The sequence below is a fragment of the Physcomitrium patens genome, chromosome 1 (genome assembly GCF_059467195.1).
Source record: "Physcomitrium patens ecotype Gransden chromosome 1, ASM5946719v1, whole genome shotgun sequence".
Lineage (NCBI taxonomy): Eukaryota > Viridiplantae > Streptophyta > Bryopsida > Funariales > Funariaceae > Physcomitrium > Physcomitrium patens.
The window spans coordinates 18,419,671-18,440,037 of record NC_143410.1 but is presented as its reverse complement, the minus strand read 5'-3'; the positions used below and the strand labels follow the sequence as shown (position 1 = coordinate 18,440,037).

The window sequence follows — 20,367 nt, the reverse complement described above, 5'->3', positions numbered from 1 at the left end:
ACAAAGAGGGATAATCTGCTTTTTTTAAGAAAAAAAATATTATTAAAAAACTAAATATTTTGTTCAAAGGTGGATAATCTATAACCTTCAAAATACAACAATAGAATTGGAGTAATCCACTCACTTCTAAAATAAGATAAGAACAATAAATCATGACTCTTAACAAACTGTCAAAGACATGAATCTTGAAGAACCAAAAGATTAGAATACTCTTGTATTACTCAAAAAGACTAAATAATAACTCAAAGATGATACAATATTAAACTAGAATGGCTTTTGCCAAAGACAAGAAGATTAGAAAGTCTTGGAACAAGACTAAAGATTAGAAAGGCATTGATAAGAGTACAAAAGGCTTCACTCTTGCCTTTATATATACTATCTAATTAGGAGCTATATGGCAATGGTCAATAGGACCTTTAAAACATATCGATTTTGCAAGACACATATCTTAACTTGTTAAGCAAGTTTTCTACATGTGCACTACATAGTTAGCTTATTCCATAATCTATCAACATGTGGTTAAATTGTTGACTAAATTTCTAATCTATCAATCAACTACAAAGACATGTAAAGTCAAAATAGCATCTATAAAGCTTCTAAAGATTATTTAAAATCCTAAAAAATATTTTAAAAATTCTAAGTAAATCTTAATTGCACCCTAATCAAATCCTATAGTACTTTAAAAACTTTAATATTTATTAAATTATTTCTTGATTATGATTCAATTTTTTTAAAGTTCTTAATTTCTTAATTCAAAACAAGCACACAAAATTCAAAGAAAATCCAACTTTCTAATTGAGAGAGAAAGCATCCAATCCACTTGGATATTGGTTGTCCTTATTCTCTAACTTTAATATCAATCTTTAAGTGTCAATAGCATCTATTTGCACCATTCACCATTTTTCTCAAAACAATTATAGATATTAAGAATAAAGTCAACTATTAGCTCACAATATATCACCTCAATTTAACTAGCAACTTGTACTTTTTAAGTATTAATTTAAGGTTTATCCAAATAATTTTTGATGAAAACTGATTGTTACTCTTACTTAAAGATGTCTTTAATATATTTTTTATCATCTATTTTATTTTTTCTTGTTTATGGTTCCACTAAGTAAGTAAAAATCTTTTCTTAATAAAAGGCAATATTAACACTAAATATGTTATTATCTTTCTATCTTTTACTTATGTTTTCTAAAAACCTTTGCTACTATATTTTCAATAGAATTCATTTATAATATGATCTTTTTTCTTTTTCTTTTTTTATCCAATAGGTATATTACAATACAACAACACTTTCCTTAATAAATATATATTAAAAAATATCAAATTCTTATTTGGTGTAATAATCAATAAAATTGTACCAATTTATTTTTTATAACTCAAAGATGTATAAATATATATAAATATATATATTTTTAATGTATATTTTTAAAATCCTATTAATATCCTAATTAAGTATTTAGAGTATTTAAATCCCATAACAATCATTTTTAAATTTATATCAAAAACAATTATGTTATTTTTTAAATAATAAGAAATAGTATACAATAATAAATAATTAAAAAACAACAATAAACATACAACTTCCAAATATTCTTTACTATGTTTATAATATTCTTAATTTACTCTTGATATTACTACCACATATGTATATTCTCATAGTAACAAATTTATTGAAATAAATTCAAATTTATTGTTTTTTTCCAAAGCTAATATCACAAGTTCTAGATAATGAATTATTTTGATGAGGAGCCATTTGGATACAATCATATCCTTGGAAAAAAATTCTAGAAGACAAAAATAAATTAAAATAAAATAAAAAACCAACAAGAACAATCAAAAGTACTATTCAAATTTTATGATGTGAATAGTAAAAAAGAATAAATCAATGCAAGTAGTCACGTGCTGAAGCAAAGTATTGATATTATCATCACGTGACCACATCAATGATCCATCATCTTACATCAATAAATCAATTCCATTAGCTATATGTTCTCAATAAATAGATTGGTATAAGTAGGTCCCTTGTATTGCTTCGACATCATTCTCAACACAATCAAGGAATGTTTATGCTGCAGGTTCTTCGGTGAGCAAACCCACTTGTTTAATTTCTCTCAACAGTAAAGAAATTGCATCTCTGGACAAAATGAAATTCGTCCCTGTGTCCGAGGTGAAACGGGAAGGAATTCTAGAGAGGACACGGAATTGGAAATCATACTGAGCAGAGGAAACAATCCAACATCCTGCACACTTCAGCATCTCTGAAAACTGAAAAATGAAAGGCAAAATTAAGAGGGAGAGACGCAGCTGTCTTACGGTACAAAAACTCACTACTTTCTTTGAACGGTATACTGACCTGTGCTCTGTCTCTCACAATTTGATCCAAAAAGACAAAACATATCATGAAAGGTATAAAACGAGGGCTGAGCTGGCCTGCAGCTCCTTGAACGAACTGGCGCTGGCTAGTGCTATCCAAACCTTGTGATTTGTGCATTCACAAATTTATGTTGACGGGGCACGGATATGTTGAACCTGAAGCACCCACAGGCCGGTATGTAGTTCTGTATGTTTTCTGATCAATTTGGGTCATTTTAGCAGTCTATAATATTATTACGCAAAGGATATGATCGTCTCAAAGCAGCCAAAAGTACAAGAGCTGCAGAGTCCTTAGCTTTCTTCACACTCGCCATAGGCTCCCCAACACATTCTTCGGTCCATCCATCAGTGGTGGTCAGAACCCGTACAGAGAACGTAAACTTCTTAGCATGCGCTGGTCCGCTCTCCAGAACGCATCTGTTGACACTCCGAAATGTAGATTGTCAAGAAATCAATAGCTTGTTCTCCAACATTCAAAGATAAGGTATAAACACAGGAGAAAACAACAAAAACGCAAACAATGCAAGGCAAGACTACCAGCTTGAGGGTTAGACACATATCTAAAAGAACTGCAGAAGAATGGAACAAACAAGCGAAGATTAATGTAAGCTCACTTGTACTGTGGCATCGGCCACTGTCTCTTAAGACAAAGGTCATTAATTGTTTTGCGAGTGAAGTTAGTGTGACCGTTCTTGCTCGATTTTCCAGCGTTCAAGTCACCATTCTCTGCCTCAGCTTTCACTTTGATCACCTCCTTATCCTTCAATTTGACCAACGCATTACGAGCACCTAATTTTTGGGCCATTTTCTTCTGAGCACTTTGCGTAGAACCTATCTGTACACCGTCTACATACACCTCCACGGTCGCAACGCTCTCTGCACGAGACACTTTGTACTCCAGACCTTCAGCTTCTTGTTGACAACGCTCCTGCAACCCTCGTACTGGATGGATCGGCAATGTCTCTGGGGACACCATGGGCTGCAACAAAGGCTCAAAAACCTGTGGACAGCGTGCAGTAGTGAAGAAATCAAGCCTACGTTGAGCTATCTTATGACTCTTCGGTGCACATGAAAATCAAATACTTTCAATTGATGCATCTTGAGAGACGAAAAAGCAGAACTCAGTTCCCACAAGTACAAGAGTATGCGAAATAGTACTACCCCACTGGTGCATGACAACCCGCAATTCTTCCAATCTTAAATATCAAAGCCCGCCATCCCACACATAATTGGGATCAACATCTAAGACATCTACTTGTGAACAGATAATTTTGATTCGAGCAGAGAAAAGAGCAACTATAGCTTACGCGTACCTTCCACACTTGGTGTGTGTCAAGACGAGTGTCCAGGAATAGAGCGCCTGCAATGGATTCGAAAATATCACCCAGCACTTAAGGGGCCTTAAAATCCCCTAGTCCAAAAGAGTTCACTCCAGGCTTGTCTAACTCCGAGTGTATATCATTCACGAAATTGCGAATCTGGTAAAAAGACGCATGTCATTAGTATCAACAATATCTCAACCACACTGAAGCATAATTTGAAGTCCAAAACTAAATGATGCCACCAACTTTACTTCATATAAAAGGAGGCGACAGCAATCAGATAGACAGCCGTAAGATGCTGCAATGGTACTACTAGTATCCATGACACAAAACGGCTAACAAAACAAACATTGTTCATTTCACATAAGAGAGGCGAATGGAAGCTCTCAGTACCGAGAAGTTAGACCGATCTGTTACAAACTAGTATACAATACCTGAGTTTCTAAAGCGGTTGAACCATGCCGCAAATGAAGATGATACGAGTGCTTCACAGCAACACGTGCGAAATTTTCGTTATTCACTGCAGCAGCTCGCAAATCGGTCAACCTACCTGGGGGCAAATTAGTATATTTAAAGAATAGATAACGTGTAATCAGATGGTCCAACACGGCATCCCCCCACAAACTCCAGCCTTTGGTAGCAAGGAACTCCCAACGATGGTCGAGACGCGTGCGTGATGGCCTCTACCAATAAACTTCGTTCACGAAATTCATGGCCAACGTTTTTTTGTAATGATGAAAAGTCTATGCTCCGCATAACGGTTTCAGGAACTTGGCAGCCACCTGTGGCTAAGTCTGTCTCCACGTCATCAAACTCCACAGGAATGCCTACCCAGTTCATGAAGTGAGTAGCAGCCTCCCCCCCCCCCCTCCACATAATACATTCCTATGAATACCTCTACCACGTCTGCCAAGGTTTTACTCGAAAGCACTCGATAGGAACCGGAATCACCTTCAATTTCACCGTCTTCCATATTTTCACTTTCTGTATTTAGTTCCTTAACAATTTCACCTTCCTAACCGACAATCTCCACTACTTCTCTTTCAACTTCAGGTTTCGACTCCTTATCCGAATCATCGCCATCTCTCAAGTCCTCATCGAATGCAGGAGGCACTCCCGGTGCGGCCCACCGGGACGGTGCAAAGCGGTCGGCCTGAATGTAACTCTGAAGACCTTTCTCTAGGGCATGTTGATACAGAACGGAATTGCTGACAATTTTCTGTCTCATACGTGTAAGCTGCCCCTCATGTTTACTAGGGAACTTCAGGAACAATCGATGACTAACAACCCATTCGAGGTACGCGTCGCTTAAAAGCTCTGCACGCTCATAGCTGAATGTCTCTTGACAAGACGCAGCCGTCAACGCCAACACCTAACACAATTTCATTTTGATTAAGCTCAAAATTACGGCGATGAACTCAAACTCGGCAGCTGTGGACCTCACTTTTGTTAGTAATAATCCGCATACGATGTGTATTCCAGTGGACCAAGGTATCCATCCTTTTGAGGAAAAGAGCTGTCGGCTGTCATGTCAAAGCGCACCGAATCCACATAAAGCCTCTTCCCAGAATGCACCGCAGTAACAATCCTTCCCACCAATACTTCAACTTCAACAAAACCATCCACTATCAACAGCTTACCCTCGGGAGGTACTTCCTGCACAGTTGTCTCCTCCACCATGTCTGAGGTAGGAAGTAGACCTGTGGCTTTCACAACATCAAATTGAGCTTTAGCGCCACGAGCACCATACGTTGGATGCGCTCCTTGCCCAAAGGCCAGACTACATCGCAGTTTTCCAAACCCGTACTCTCTACGATCCCCACCAAGAGCACGTTCGTCAGTCCCCAAGTTCACATCAGGTGATGCGCGCTGGAGGGGATTACTCCATGAATCAGTCTCGATCGTCCTTCTCATAACGACCCAGTCCACCAAGTCTTTAGGATCGGAGGCATCCTTATGCAGAACTGGAGCAAAGAGATACGCCTTGGCGGGATCCCAACGAGTTGTTGCCGGCTCGACATTTACGTCTAAAACAATGCTCATAAGCCTCACATGAAAACTCTTGAGCTCAGTCAACTGCGAATACAACCGGCAACCAAAGTTCTAAATACAATAAGAAAGTTCCATCCAAGATTATACACATACATATCTTGTCAGCAAAATGCAAGAAGAATAACGATTAAACGAGAGCTGTATTACCTCTTGCAAGCTCAAGTTCAAATCACCAAAAAACTTTAGAGACGCTCTAGTAGTCATCGTTCGTGCGACAAAAAGATTTATTGTCATGGTTAACACCTGCATTGAGAATAGTGCAGCAATAAAGGACGACCGATCCATATTTATCAAAAGCAGCGAACAAATACCTGGGAATTAGAGCAACAATGCCGCTTTCTAAACCTTCGAATTGCATCCAAATCCCTCTTTTTCCAGCTCATCGTGATCAGTAAAGTCGGGTTCGGTAAAGAAATCTAGTGAAATTCTGAAAAGCAACAATTAACCTCGTCATGAAGCTGTTGGCCGACAAGTAAGGTAAAGTCTGATGTCTCGGTCAAAAGGCTGTCTCTCGAGAAGCCAACATTTTCACACTTCACCGTTTACATGAATACGAGCACCTTGCTGCCTTCCTTTGTATCCGAATCTTTCTCAGCCACTATCCGATCGCCCTGCAAAAGTTTGCAAAGTATCATATTATACAGTACAAACGTGTGCACATTTCACGCACTGATGAAGACTGCAAAACCCCAACATTCTGAGTGAAGCAAGAACACTGTCCGGTACAATAGAAAATTCCAAAGAAAAATCTGCTTTACCTTCAGAATATCTGCAATCCCCTCTGGATAATATTCTCGATGACGGGATGTGCCAGGAAGAGACTCTCCCTCTTCACTACCCTCCAACTTAGCAGCTTCTTCCCTACTTCCTTTATTAGATAATAGCATGTCCGTGAATGCCCCCATTTCGTGCATTTTTTGCAAGCCTTCAAGCACACAGACTGTACCCACGTCGACAGTTCATTACATCGAAACTTAAAAGATCATACGAATACTTTATACCATGAAAATAAACCACACTCGTAACTGCTTGCACAAGAATGAGTGTTCGACCTGGCCAAATCCACCAAAAAACTTGAGAACAAATAAGTGGAAAAAACCCACCTGCTGCGCTCCTCGCATAGAATTACATTCTGGGCCTTCCACAGCTTCAAACGGAGCATTGCAAGGCAACTGCAGTCTGCACGAGTATCTTATAGCACCTCTTTGATCCTCAATTTTGTTCATAATGAACTCAGGACGCAAGAGAGAATACCTACAAGATCGTTGCAGAAACCTCCAGCACCTTAGAGCATTGATCGAAAATTAGTTCTTTTTTAACAGAAAAGGCAGGACACGGACAAGCAATCTTGATAATTACAACTTGAATCAAGACAAAAAAGTATACCTGTCACTGGGAAGCTGAGAGCAGTAGAAGTGAATAAGACCTACAGCTGAGTTCATGCTCACGACTGCCCCAGTGGCTGGCACCTGGTAAATCTCCCCTTCCCCAATGTCAATGGAGGCCAGAATCGCATTCTCCCGTTTTTCACCCAGATCAGTTCTTTCAATAGCCTCCTTCCGTAAAGTCTCCTCACTATTTTTTGCATTCCGAAAAAACGCCTCATGTTGCAGATTTCCTCTGTTGGAATATTGCCACACGAACCAATAATATTAAAAAAAATACAGTACTAACATCCTTAGACGATGTAACTTTCAAAGCACTTGGCTCGACAAGTTACATCGCAAACGGGAAACCGAAGTCGACATGCACGTAACCACCCTACAACAAAAACCATGTATAGAGATCTACATATCATAATAAACTAGTTGTAAAGAATTCAGTTTACTGCATTCCAATTCTTGTTCGAAGCTCGCAACCACTCTCTACAAAAAAAACCTGAACATTTTGGGGCCACAAGTCCGACACAAAAGATCTATGCGGACATAATCATGTACTAGATGCACGTTGACATCGTTTCAACCTGAAGAAAAGAAGCATTTGAGCCAATGTTGAGAAACTTTTGAAATACCTCTCAAGCATTAAAATATAATCTGAACCAGGCTTCCGAGCACGACCACGAGACTGGATGTAGGCTAACACGGTTTTAGCAAGATCAAAACGGATGACCACATTACATTGGCGAATATCTAATCCCTCCTCGGCCACGCTTGTAGCCACCAGCAACGTCACCTATCCCATCCATTTTTACCTTAGGCAAAACAACGAACGCCAAGAAAACTGCAGACGACAGCTGCGTATTGTATTCTAGGTCCAAGACCATCAGAAGGAAGTCAGATGCCAGTTAGTAGGATACTAGAATCACTCAGCCCTAAATAAGTGTAAATGACTTAATGAAAGTCGAAAACACTAAATCGGAACTGCATGCAAAAACAATTATGAAGACCTTCCCCCTTTAAAGGAGAGTAAGCCAGTTAAAGATGATAGGTGTGCATCATAATTGGTTACTTTCCGCTACATGTTAGTCTCGGCTAACTAACTGCCGAAAAACTAAAGCCAATGAACTTAGTCAAATTGCAAACCATTGCAGCGAGAAAAAAACGTTATGATAATGATAAGCACGTATGCTCAGTGTAGTACCCAAAAGTGTTTGTAAATTCAACACTAGCCACACGATGAAGGGCAAACCTGGATACCCAGAAACTTGGGATTGTCCGAAGGGGAACCTCCCAAAGAGACGACGTACCCAATTGGGCACCTAGGTCATCGCTGATCACAGGGGCCTTAACTCAGCAGCTGTAGAGAATTAAGGCCTTTGTAATCAAGGACTACCTAGTGATCCAAGAGGTCCTGAGTTGACAACTCAACAAAGCAATTCACGCAGTAAAGCCATGGTGGAGCAGGGTTATAGCACACCCGTCCATCTCGAAACTTGGAAATAGTCTCCTGCATCTGCCGTGTCCGCATGTCTTAGTTATTGTTGTGCCCTATCAGACTGGCACATTTCACAAACTTCAATGAAGGCAACTCTGCAAAGACCTGCAAAGCGTAACACCCAACCAGACTCATTTCTTCCTCTTTAATGACCTCTTTACAGTCAAATTAAATGGAACGGGAAGTACCACCGTAAAACTTCCGAGTCATAATCACCATTGGAATTTACACGATTAATCTCTAAAATATGTCATCATTCTTGAAAATGGTTGAAGGCACTGATGTCGATAAGACCTTCCCACATTCTGCCAAGTAAAGCATTCCATGCAAAACTCTCCAAGTAAAAGACTAAGAAAAGCTACAGGACGCAGACAGCTTCTTGAAAATGCTCTGATGACGGGCATAAGTAAACCTTGAAGAAGTTACATGGACAGTCTGATTAGAATGCAAGGTTCACGGTACCTTGGGCAGCACCTGTGCTGCGATTACTCGCTCCACAAATATAATAGCTCGGAAATCATCCGTATGCTGATAACCTATTAAAACCTTAATTAAAGACTGCACCTTCGGAGTCACTTTTCCATCTGCTACAGCGGCCCCAAGAATCTCATCCAAATGTTCACCCACTGATACCGCTGCATTCACAAAACCACATAGCCGCCAAAAAAAGTGAGCGTTTAACTAGTAGTCCCTACGTACACTATATCCAAGTACCCATAATTGGCAAGAATAATTCCTGCCCTTTTTCATGTGGTAGAATGACAAGTTCAAGAAGATAAGTTAGAAGAAATCCAAAGGATGATATGGTCATTCTAAAATATGGCAGTAATAAAGGTTACTCTCAGGTATGACAAAGACAAAGCATTCACCATGAGAATCGGGAAGCTCTCCTTCTCCCACATCCGTAGGTTCTTGTATTTTGTCATCCTCAAAATCGGCACATCCTACATGTTCAGCAGGGTCTCTACTGCCTGCAGCACCTTCACGTAGACTGCATCGCAGAAGAGTACAAACCTTCTTCAAGTACAACTTTTGAAACTTCACGTCTAACTGATGATTAACCCTTTCATCATTATGAAGACTTGTCAGATATCCCAGCGAAACCTGTGGCAATGACGACAACTATAGCATTACGCACCGTACCAAAATCAAAGCTTGACAATAACACCTCACAAAAGTGGTCTGTTATCGCACTTCATACGTTTTGCAATCTTAGCAGAACTTCAACAGACCTTGTAAGCACACCATTGACCTAATTCATCAAGTGCATAGGTAATGGCTCTAAGCTTTTGAGAAAGACTAGCTGCGCCATCGCTTTCCGTTCTCTCCGCGACACTCTACACAAGTTGCAGTTCCTCTTTAGCACCCGCATCCCGAGCGCCCATGCATTTCCATTTGCTGCGTCTGACACTTGCATTAGCAGCCTTTTCTACAGTGGCCTCCATCTGTTTTCTCTCTTTCCGCAACGAGAAAAGCAAGGCCGGCTTATCGTACAGAATCATTGTCTCTGACGGCAAAGGCACGTGCTTTTCGAGCTCTTTCCGATCCCTGATTGTACACACTATCGAATCCAACTTGCTTTCTAAATTTCGAATCTTTATTGCACAATCTTCCTGGTTTGATACCCCTGTCCAGCAAAAATACAATCAAGGATAGAATATGCATGTATCTTGGTAAAAAGAAAATCCTATATACAAGCTCAGCAAAAGTCTAAAGAAGATCAAGTCTACTTGATCCATACTGTCCGGATGTCAAATATTATGTCAAGCGTAATGTACGGCTGCAACCACCCACGTAGCAATCAAAGTGTCCACATGTTTACATACCTTTGAGGTTCACAGGCGATGCTATCATCCCAAAGACACACGGTCGCTTATCTTTAGGTGTAATAAGATAGAATTCAGACATCACCAAAGAATAGGGATGTTTCTTCACGGCATGGTGGCACTCATCGAGAATAAGTAGATGAATGGCTTCCATTTTTACAATGCTATGCCTAAGGATGTTCAAAAGAATCTGTGCGGTCATTACAAAAACCTGCAGCGAAGCAAAGGTTGCATAAGGTCCATGAATTAGCAGAAATTAATAACACATTTAAACCAAAGGTAACAAATTCGTTATCGAACACAACTGTGCATACAAGTGCAAACGAGAACACAATAGTTTCAAAACCGTGAACTTATTTTTTAAAGTATTAAAAAGCAGGATAGGGCTAGAATATGTACATCTTTGGTATCAAATTCTCGCTGCCACCCTCGGGCGTCCCAAAATCTTGACCCATCTCTCCGCAGTAGTGACCAACACTAAACTTTGTGCCGTTGCGAATCACATCTGCTTGCTGCGAGATTTACAAATATAGTAATATAAATAATTAAATAAATCAATAATGGTGGATCGACGGCCGCACACCAACAACATACAGTATGACCAAATTGGCTAGAGAGAGCAACGAAATCAGAGACGATAAAAGATTCGAGCCTTTGAACACAGCAATACAGAAATCCCAAATGTATTATGCTTCACAAAATCCGAGCTAGACAATCAGCAATTTAAACCCCCGTTATTTATGATTAAAATATCCAATATCACAACGAAAGAAAATGAATAAAAAAAAATCCGTAGTAGATTTCACAGCACCTGGTAGACGAGCGGTACTTTAGGGACGAGAACAGAGCGAGCATACGCTTGTCATACTCCCGCAACACCTGGTGCTTATGCTTCATCAACAGAATCGCAATTAGGGTCTTCCCAGCGCCTGTGTCTAGAAATGCAACCGTAATCTTCACCTTCGCTTGAGCCAGCACTTCAAGCTGATAAGTCCGCGCCTTCTCCTCACCCTCATCCTTCCCATTCAGCCCATTCTCCAGTCTCACCTTCGCGCCCTTCTCATTTCAAACACGCGACCGCTCCCACTCTCTCTCCCGATCACGAGACGACGCAACAAATCGCTCCCGAGCCTCCATCCTTGATCGCCGGTCGCAATCCCCTCTGCCAATCCAAGGTCTGTCGCGCGTCACTATGGAACCGTGGTAATCTCGATAATCTCCCAATTCATGGAAATGCCGCCCCCTCTTCTCATCGCGCCTATCATCAAAGGCATATTCGAAAGCCGACCTTCGCTTCCTCCCCTCCCTGCTGTCTCCCGTCATCTCCGCCCTCTCTTTAGGCCTCTCTCTGACCTAGACCTCGACACAGACCGCCTCTCCCTGCTCCTCCTGACGAATCCTCTCACACCACCACCACCTCTACCCTTCATTCCAGCCTCGCCAACTCTCCCGTCGCTCTCCCGGCTCCTCTTCCCTCGATCACGAGCCTCGTCATGTACACCCCTTGCTTGCGCATTTCACCCCTCCGCTCCCCACCTTGCTCCATCAAACCACTCGTAATTCAATCAATTCGCGGCGCTCTAATTGAATCGTTCCTTACTTGACAATCACCTCCGCTCCTCGAGAGGGATAGTGCTAGAAAAAGAGCCACTTCTCCACCTTCTCTCGTCTCCCAGCCATGGCGAAAATCTCCAAACGCACGCAACTCGTCCCCTTCGAAGCCCTTCCGACTGACCGACCGGCGGACGGGGAGTCGGTTGTTGATCGGTCGCCGCGCGATTCAACGCAGCTTATGCAATGGATCCTAAAAGCGTGGAGCCTCACGGCTTCGGGTCCGCACAACCTCACCGTGCAACTCAAGACGCGGGAAAAAAAAACTACCCGCCATGAGTTTATAGTCATATAAGATGAATGTTGGATGAAAACAATCCTGGAATCAAGCTCTCTCGCATCAAGGGCACGTGACAAAAGGGCGGGCTCAAAAAGCAAAAGCTTGCATTACTTTAAAAGTTTAAATGAGCTTTTTAAAAGTTGGGCCTTATCCCTCCGTCATATTTTTGCAAACAAAGCTGATTTGGCCATTTTTGCAAAATTTTATAGACTTTTGTGTGCTCCTTAATTTTAGTTTCACCCAATATGATGTACTGATGTGAAAAAACAAAGAAAGACAGAAAAAAAATTGATTTTGAAATTTAAATTTATTTAAATTTACAAAAGTAAAAATTTTAAAAAAAAATGCTTTAAATATATTCATTAGTGACCCATTTGTCAACGATTTTGTGTTTATTTTATACTGAAAGGTAACAGAATCTGACGAGCACGAGGAGAGAACTAGACTCTTTGAATGAAACAATTTATGTGGAAGAATTGATTCCACAATTAAATGTTAGGTAAGTTTTTTTTTTAATAATTTTATTAACAAAGTAATTCATGTTAGACTTGTCTGCATATACATACCATTAATAAGACTTTAAAAGCAAACATATTAAATATTAAATAATATTTATTAAAAACACGCATATTCCTTGAATTGCCAGGCAAATATTTCTTGATTCTTTCAAGGCAAGAGAAGTTGGGGCAGAAAAGGAAATTATAATTTAAAAAAATTCTGAGAGTTACAGCAATAAATGTATATATATATATATATATATATATTCACACACATGTATAAATAAAGCTTAACAAATTACTGTACTCTGGACAGAAATCTATGACCATCCTCACTTTAAAAGGCACTGCAGAGCATGGGGACCTAATTATGTGTTTTTAATGTCATTTTTCAGAGATGTGAGCCTGAAACTGACATGATAACAATATTGAGGAGCACAGAAATCTTTCGTGGTGCTTCTGTGTCACAGAGAAATTTTTATTATATTCACTTTGTGCTTTTCAATCATGCCAACTATTTTCCCAGTAACAAATAAAATAACTTACACGCCCTCGAATAAAACAAATACTGATGAATTGTGTGTTATTTGGTCTCATTATTGTCACTCCAATTTAATTATTTATTTATTTTGTGATGATGAGCTTTGCAACTTTGATTTTTGGGCACAGATGGATGGGATACACTTATGTTGAAAGAGATTGCTTAAAACATATATTCTTGTTATCCACAATTAGTCCAAATACCAAAGAGACCAATCATATGACATTCATATTTTTAATCAAATACACCACAACAATATCTAATGCATTTCTAAGGAATTGCATGTTGATAACAAAATTAGAATATAAATAGCAATAAGGATGTAAAAAATGAGTTGTTTTATTTTGTATATTTTTACATAGTTTAAATTTTAAACACTTAAAGTTTACATCTTTTTTTCTTTTTTTCTTAATGCCTACATCATAATGTTTTCAATAGGGAGTCTTTGAAGAACTTTATTTTAAAATCTTGCCCTTATTACTTCCAACCCTACCTAATCTTCCTTCATACATATTTTTCCCCATTGACAATTTTAATTCAACCTATGCCAAGTTTTCTGCACCAGTTACTAATCCTTGTATAATATTTTTGCTTGTGAATCACATAATCAGTCTTCAACCAACTAATCAATACATCAATGTCAAATAACATTAGTTTATCATTCAATTATCTGCATACTCAAAGCATTAATAATTACACAAATTCATTCTCAAATTGACAATGTGACAAATATACCTTGTTTATTTATTTTTATCCTTCCTCTTGATATTTAGTTGCCTCTCTCCAAGTCTATGCCTTTGCCGCAACTAGATACTTAGTTTGCATCATGATCTTTTCTGCCATCCACATGTATCCACCAACACAAATGTCAAATAACTACATTCAATCTTGGGAGCAGCTCACTGACAAATTTTGTAGGATGTGCAAACTCAGAGCCTTTCAATTGCCAACATGGAACATGCACAAAGGCATAGACTGTATGTCACAGAGGTATGGAGGAAAATAAAAATAAAAATAAAAATGTTATTAATTCATGTCTGAATAGTTTCAATTCTAATAGAACTTCATGTCAAATCTAACCACCAAATACACCAGTTGACAAGTGCACAACTGATTTGGATCTAGCAGTGAGACAAAGAAACCCAAAAAGAGTAATATTTGGCAATTTAAGGTAACACCAGAACACTAGAATATGACATGATGTAGATCAAAGTTTTATCATAAAGACTTTACTGTTGCAATTGTGCATTAACAGACTCTATCCTCAAGAGAAGATATGTGGTCCACAGATCAGAAGCTTTCATCATGGGTACAAAATCTGGGGACAAAATCATGGGTACAAAACCAAGATTTGAGTATTTTTTAGTAATCAAATCTGTGTTTAGTTGTAAATCTGGAGGAATTGTCATGCATGACTTTTCTCTAATACCCAAATATGTAGAACATCAAAACCAGCAGCTACTTTGAGATAGTATTGACTTGTTGCTCAGATAAGTGTTTTAATAATCTTCCTTTCATGTAGAGCAAAGCTGACATGACTTGCCTGTGAATGTACACAAATACAAAAAGTTGGAAGTCTACCTAGGCCATTCCACAATGGCTCAAACATTACTGAATGGGGCACATAGAAATGATCTACCAGAAACTTAGAAGCTGTCCATACTGTTTAGTTCAGTAGAAATTATCATGGCCAGCCCACCAAGGGGAGGCTTCATCAATGCCCTATATGATTCTTCATTGTAAGGTTCCTGGACAAAACTTAAGTATGGCAGAAAAGAATCTAGGGACCTAATTTTCTGTTCATCCCTCCTCTGTTCTTCTTTCACGTTGTCGTCTTTTCTGTGTTCCTCTTTTTTGAATTCATCCTTCGTCGGTTCGTCCAATGCCACGGGTTCTTCCTCCTTCCGTGAAAGATTCTGCTTCTTGTGTTCGTCCTTCTTCTGCGAGTAAAATATGGAAACAAGGCCATCCCAGGGTGCTCTGGTGAGTTTTGGTCTAACAGATGACGTGACCACAACTTTTGGTTCGTCAACTATCTCTTCTGGTTCTTTCCTAAAACTAGAGGATTCACCATCTCGTGGTTCAGGTGCAGTGTAAGACATGGTAATGATCGAGGAGAATGAGAAAGATCTTGTCCGAACACTGTGAATTAATTCAGGGCCATCTGACAGCTTGCCACGAGTTTGCCCTTGACAATTGTTCTTCGGACTAGCATCATAAACTGTTGGTAGAGATATGTCATTTCGGCCTGCAATCATGATAAACTGTCAGATAATTGCACCAAATAATTATGCATGAACACGCAGTGAGACATCTGCAGCTAGAGTAAATTTTAACAATACCCCCATTGTGAAAATGAAGTAGACATAATAGAAAATCATTAATAAGATTGGGAATAAGGAACTCAAGATGTATATATCAATAATTCGAATGATACATACCTTGTACAGTGGACTGAGGAGACGTAAGATATTTGAAATCGTCGGCACAAGCATTTGATGATCTTCGCGGAGCACTGTCAGAAGACGGAGACAAAGGAACAGCTTTGGAGCTCTGCTGTGATTTTAAAGTTCCTTTGTAATCTTTGGTGTAGGCAAAATGTAATTTCCCTCTCGTGGGATGGTCAACAAAAGTACACATCCCCTGTTAAATATGAAGCGTCAGCCCTCTTAAGTACGACTCATCAAGAAAAGCACTATTGCCACCAATGTAAGCATTAAAATATTTACAACTAAAATATTCACACACGTCTGTAAAATGATTATCTCACCTTCCAAATATGATAAAACATGGATGAAGCATCTACAATGAAAGCCTTCGCCAGCCTCTCTGGATAATGATCTGAGAGTATCTTCAAAGTCGTGAGAATGCCACTAGGTGATGGAGCGCTAGCTTTTGAATATCCTGTTGCACATGTCCAGAACAGTAGGGTTATTTAAAAAAAATCAATAGTATGATACATTAACAGCAACGTAACCTTTCAAGTGTACACGGCTCATCTGACTCTACATCGATCAGACCAATGTGAAGGATTCTACCTCGAGCATCAAAAATAAGCACCCATTGATAAACTCCTGGAGCCATTGCAGCCAGCGCTACTTCCATTGTGAAGATCAGATATCGAAGATATCTATTAAGAAAATGCATGGAATGTCAGTTACTGTGCCACTCGATACTTGCTCGAGAGATCCTAAGAAAGGCTTCAGCTAATAGGGATCCATCTTAGTAGACAAAGTTGCTGTTGGATGAAGCACCATAATGATAAAGATAAACAGTAAAATAATGTGAAATATATATATATATATATATATATATATATAACCTCCACGGATAACTTGAAAAAAAAAGTAACTTAATATTGAATAAATCGAGTTCATATTACATGTCGATTATTATCACTAAAGGGAGGATAAAAAAGGGAAACGAACTCTTGACATTATACCACAATTCTTGACATGCGTAGAGTGGAAGAGCTTACTGTTTTTGAGTATGATTCAAGATGTGATCGGGCTTCCTCTTGATAACCTGCACCCGTCAAGGCAATAAATTAGCTGAAGGTCCACTATTAATGTTTACGTGAACAGAAAGAATTTCTTCAAGATGTTTAGAGTGGCACCGATCATTCTATTCTACGTGCGCTCGATACAGCTTCTGGATAGGGATCACTCGACCATCTTTGTTGAGATCAAAACAACGGGGCATTCAGCGGTTGAAAAAGGTTACCAAGACTGGTCGACCGTCTTCGTCATGACCAGCTACATAAGCAGATCCTGCGGCTATGTCAGCTGGAAATTCGTCCGCTATCATGTAGCCTGCACGCACCACTCTAAAAATTATTCTGTGAAGAGGATGAATAATACCACTACATTAACACGCAAGAATGTATGGCGTCTGCATGCGAGCTGGTACTGCACCTACCAATTTCGATTTTGTCACGCCAGTTAAGGGTAGCTTTGAGCATTCTCGCAGCCCGCCGCACACTGTTTCCACAAGCTTTTAAATACCGGTCTACGCAGGCGTCATCACAAAAGTCCAACTGCAGAGAACAATAAAAAAGTACACGTTGTAATCCACCGGCATCTACAATGCCAAAGCCCCGTTTACAAATATTATGCAACTTACTAGCATGATTAAAACCTCACACACCACCAGATTAGCATTAACAGTTCGTACAAATCAAGCTTCGCCAGATGCTTTAAACTTAACGAGAGCAAGCCCCCTTCTTCGGAACCAGTGATTAGAACAAGAATAAATTTTAATGAGACGAAAGAGGAGCAAAAATTCAAGAGACAAAATCGATAACAGAAACCAAATCTGTGTATTTATATGACGGCATGAAACTAGATAGACAACGGAGGGGCATAAAACACTGCCGCTAGCAGTACCGCACCTCTTTCTTGGTAAGGGGGTTATCTTTTTGGACGAGCTGTAGCACTTCTTTCCGCTTCTCCTTTGTAGTCGATTCTGGCTCCACTTTAGCAGGGGAAGCAGCCACTGCAACTAGTTCCTGCTCCATGTTCCTTACTTCCAAACTATCCCTTCTCTAATAATGCATTTCTTCACCCGCCACAACCGTGCAGAACAGTGAAGAATATGAGCCGGCCGTCGTGCCAGCTATATATTTCTTCTCGTGTGAACAAAGCGACAGGCGAAATAAAAAAGCTTGATCGGAATCAGTGCCGGTGTCAAACTTCTCATACATTTTCCCGCGTCGCTCCAATGTCCCCAAATGAATCCCACTCTAGCCCTCCTACACAACTCCGGTGTCCTCTAGGAACCTCCTCCACTGCCTTTGGCACTGCGCTAAGCCCAGAGTGCCATTCTAGAAACTACAACCCTCTCCACGCGCAAAAGGCATTGCACAGAGAGTGATCAACCACGAGCTCTTCAATCGTGCCACTGCACTCGAAGATACGTTGACCGTCAGTATGCAAGAAAGCCAAGCATCGCAGCACCAGGAAGAGATAAAAGTACCAGGAACCAATAATAATGACCTCCCCCGACCCGCAACTCGTACACACATCAACGATCTGACAACATTCAGCAGCACCATCAACAAAAAGCTGCTATCAACAAGACACTCCATCGCAACGCAAACGCAACCAAAAACACAATATCTTCCGCAACGCCGCCCGTAACGATCACAGCTCGGGAAAGTGGCACAACAGTTGACAAGAAAACAACCCACAGCCAAAACAGAAACCGACACCACCACGAAAAGACGGTCACCAAAACCAGTCAAGCATGCGATCGGCACCTCATCCCGCCTTATAAATGACAAGTTCCGCATTGACATGATTCTAATGGCGTTAATAGCACAGCCCGCATCGACATGATAAGTAACACACACTTGCCATTGATCCATCTGTCCGTCCCTAACGTGATACCATTCTCGCACGCTTCGCGTCAGACGGAGCAACCAGGCCGGTGAAAGCGGATCATAACCTGCTGCTGCTAGCTATGTATGTTGTTGCCCAGCGCGAGGAGGAGCTCCACCAAGCCACGCTTCCAAGCTTCTAAAGCAAGGCAACAACGACCCCCCCACCCCCCCAGCGCACCATAAATTCCATCTCTCTCGACTTCGATGCTCGAGCTTCATGGAGTCAACCGCGGCCCTGGCTCCATGAAGCTTCATTTAGGGTCCCCCAATTCCTTGGAAAAGGCCACCAGAATCACATTCTATAAGTTAGTTCTACTAACTGAGCTCGATGTCACTCACTCACGCCCTTCTCTCGTCCCCCCTCTCTTTTATATTAACGTAGATTAATAATAAATCATATAAACTTATTATTATTCTTCCCCTCCTCCTCCCCTTTTTCCCCCTCCTCATACTTCGGTGCTGCTTCGGGGTTCGTTCCACATGATTGCCGCGACGAGAATAATGGTCTCTCTCACTTCCGTGGCATTATTTTATGTAGCTACGTCCCCGAAAGCTTCTCCGGCATGCTTTCCTGGTCTTTGTGTGTCCAATGGGAGGCACCATGAGAGAGAGACCCCAGCACACACGCACACACCATTTCTTATTCTCATTTCGCAATTCGACAAATTGATTGTGGTTGTCCAACCAGAATATCTTGGTTCTACTGTGTTCCCTTCCTTTTCCCTTCCCTTTAAGAAAGCATTGAACAACCTCGACATGGGGTTCCTACTCCCTCTCTCCCCCTATATCTATTCTCTGCTTATGGTACACCCTTTTTCCATATTCCAGAGTCTTCCATGCATTTGATGCGAAAGCTATGGCACGTCCACACTAATAATTTAACCACACTAACACTAATAATAATAAGGTTTAACATACCAAGAGAACTACCCCCTCCTTGGTCATTGGTTTTCTAACACCTGGTCTTTACCTGTAATAGGTCAAATTTACCTGGGAAAGGGGCTTTCTTTTTAGGCATTTCATGGTACAAGGTTAAGGCGATGAAGTAAAGTTTTAAGTTTTTTAATTTTTTTTTAAAAAATAATCACTTTGAGGTTTCAATGGACCCTATAATTGCTCATTTTGAGTAAATGAACAATAAAAAAATAAAAATAAAAGTATGTTGATTTTGAAGGATATTCTAATGTTGAAAAAAATAAAATAAAAAATATATACTCTAACTTAAAGGAGTTTCATACTTAAAACCTTGTTTTGAGAGATTGTGGTCCAAAAACCTTGTGAAAGTTTCTTGCTTGCTGATTTGATTTCTTTTTTCTTTGCTTTAGATGTGCTATAGAAAAAGAACATCAAATATGTCATGGTTTTGATAATGTCTACTTATGATTGAATCAATATCTTTGGAATGCCAAAAAAAATTGTTTTAAAATGAAATATTATCAAAACACCAAATACACACAAAATCCTAAATTGTCATCGCAACAAAAATTTCACAATGCAAAACTTTTACTTCTACATAGCACTCTCTAACCCTAACAAATGTGCCTTTAGAATTGCCAATCTAACAACAAAAATGATAATATGGGGTGGTACATCAGCTTCACAAAA

The 20,367-nt window shown here is 39.9% G+C and overlaps 1 protein-coding gene, 1 long non-coding RNA gene and 1 pseudogene across 7 annotated transcripts; 1 reads left to right on the top strand and 2 right to left on the bottom strand.

The window, feature by feature from the left end:
• Positions 1 to 2,010: 2,010 nt before the first annotated feature.
• LOC112284512 (endoribonuclease Dicer homolog 1-like) lies at positions 2,011 to 11,518 on the bottom strand (annotated as a pseudogene). The gene is made up of 19 exons (XR_016501782.1): positions 11,265 to 11,518; positions 10,853 to 10,965; positions 10,454 to 10,664; positions 9,860 to 10,254; positions 9,497 to 9,731; positions 9,090 to 9,262; positions 8,610 to 8,732; positions 7,765 to 7,925; positions 7,140 to 7,373; positions 6,853 to 7,007; positions 6,512 to 6,693; positions 6,200 to 6,364; positions 5,901 to 5,996; positions 5,124 to 5,777; positions 4,738 to 5,073; positions 4,136 to 4,698; positions 3,693 to 3,857; positions 2,994 to 3,379; positions 2,011 to 2,796 (listed from the first exon to the last, which is right to left on the bottom strand). The product of XR_016501782.1 is annotated as an endoribonuclease Dicer homolog 1-like (transcript).
• A 1,744-nt stretch (positions 11,519 to 13,262) lies between these two features.
• Positions 13,263 to 14,831, top strand: LOC149989912 (uncharacterized). Its single transcript, XR_016504262.1, has 3 exons — positions 13,263 to 14,372; positions 14,511 to 14,553; positions 14,638 to 14,831. It is a non-coding gene; the product is annotated as an uncharacterized LOC149989912 (long non-coding RNA).
• Positions 14,832 to 14,877: 46 nt separating this feature from the next.
• LOC112285466 (uncharacterized) lies at positions 14,878 to 19,193 on the bottom strand. Of its 5 annotated transcripts, none has more exons than XM_073535684.2 (9): positions 18,737 to 19,193; positions 17,773 to 18,281; positions 17,301 to 17,418; positions 17,106 to 17,194; positions 16,861 to 16,907; positions 16,421 to 16,512; positions 16,153 to 16,286; positions 15,824 to 16,025; positions 14,878 to 15,630 (listed from the first exon to the last, which is right to left on the bottom strand). In XM_073535684.2, the coding sequence occupies exons 2-9, from the start codon at positions 17,896 to 17,898 to the stop codon at positions 15,029 to 15,031; spliced, it is 1,410 nt and encodes a 469-aa protein (XP_073391785.1). In that variant the 5' UTR covers positions 17,899 to 18,281; positions 18,737 to 19,193; the 3' UTR covers positions 14,878 to 15,028. The 5 variants fall into 5 exon arrangements, with proteins under 5 accessions (XP_073391785.1, XP_024382092.1, XP_073391788.1 ...); XM_024526324.3 differs by having other exon boundaries at positions 18,640 to 19,083; XM_073535687.2 differs by having other exon boundaries at positions 18,733 to 19,083.
• Positions 19,194 to 20,367: the final 1,174 nt, after the last annotated feature.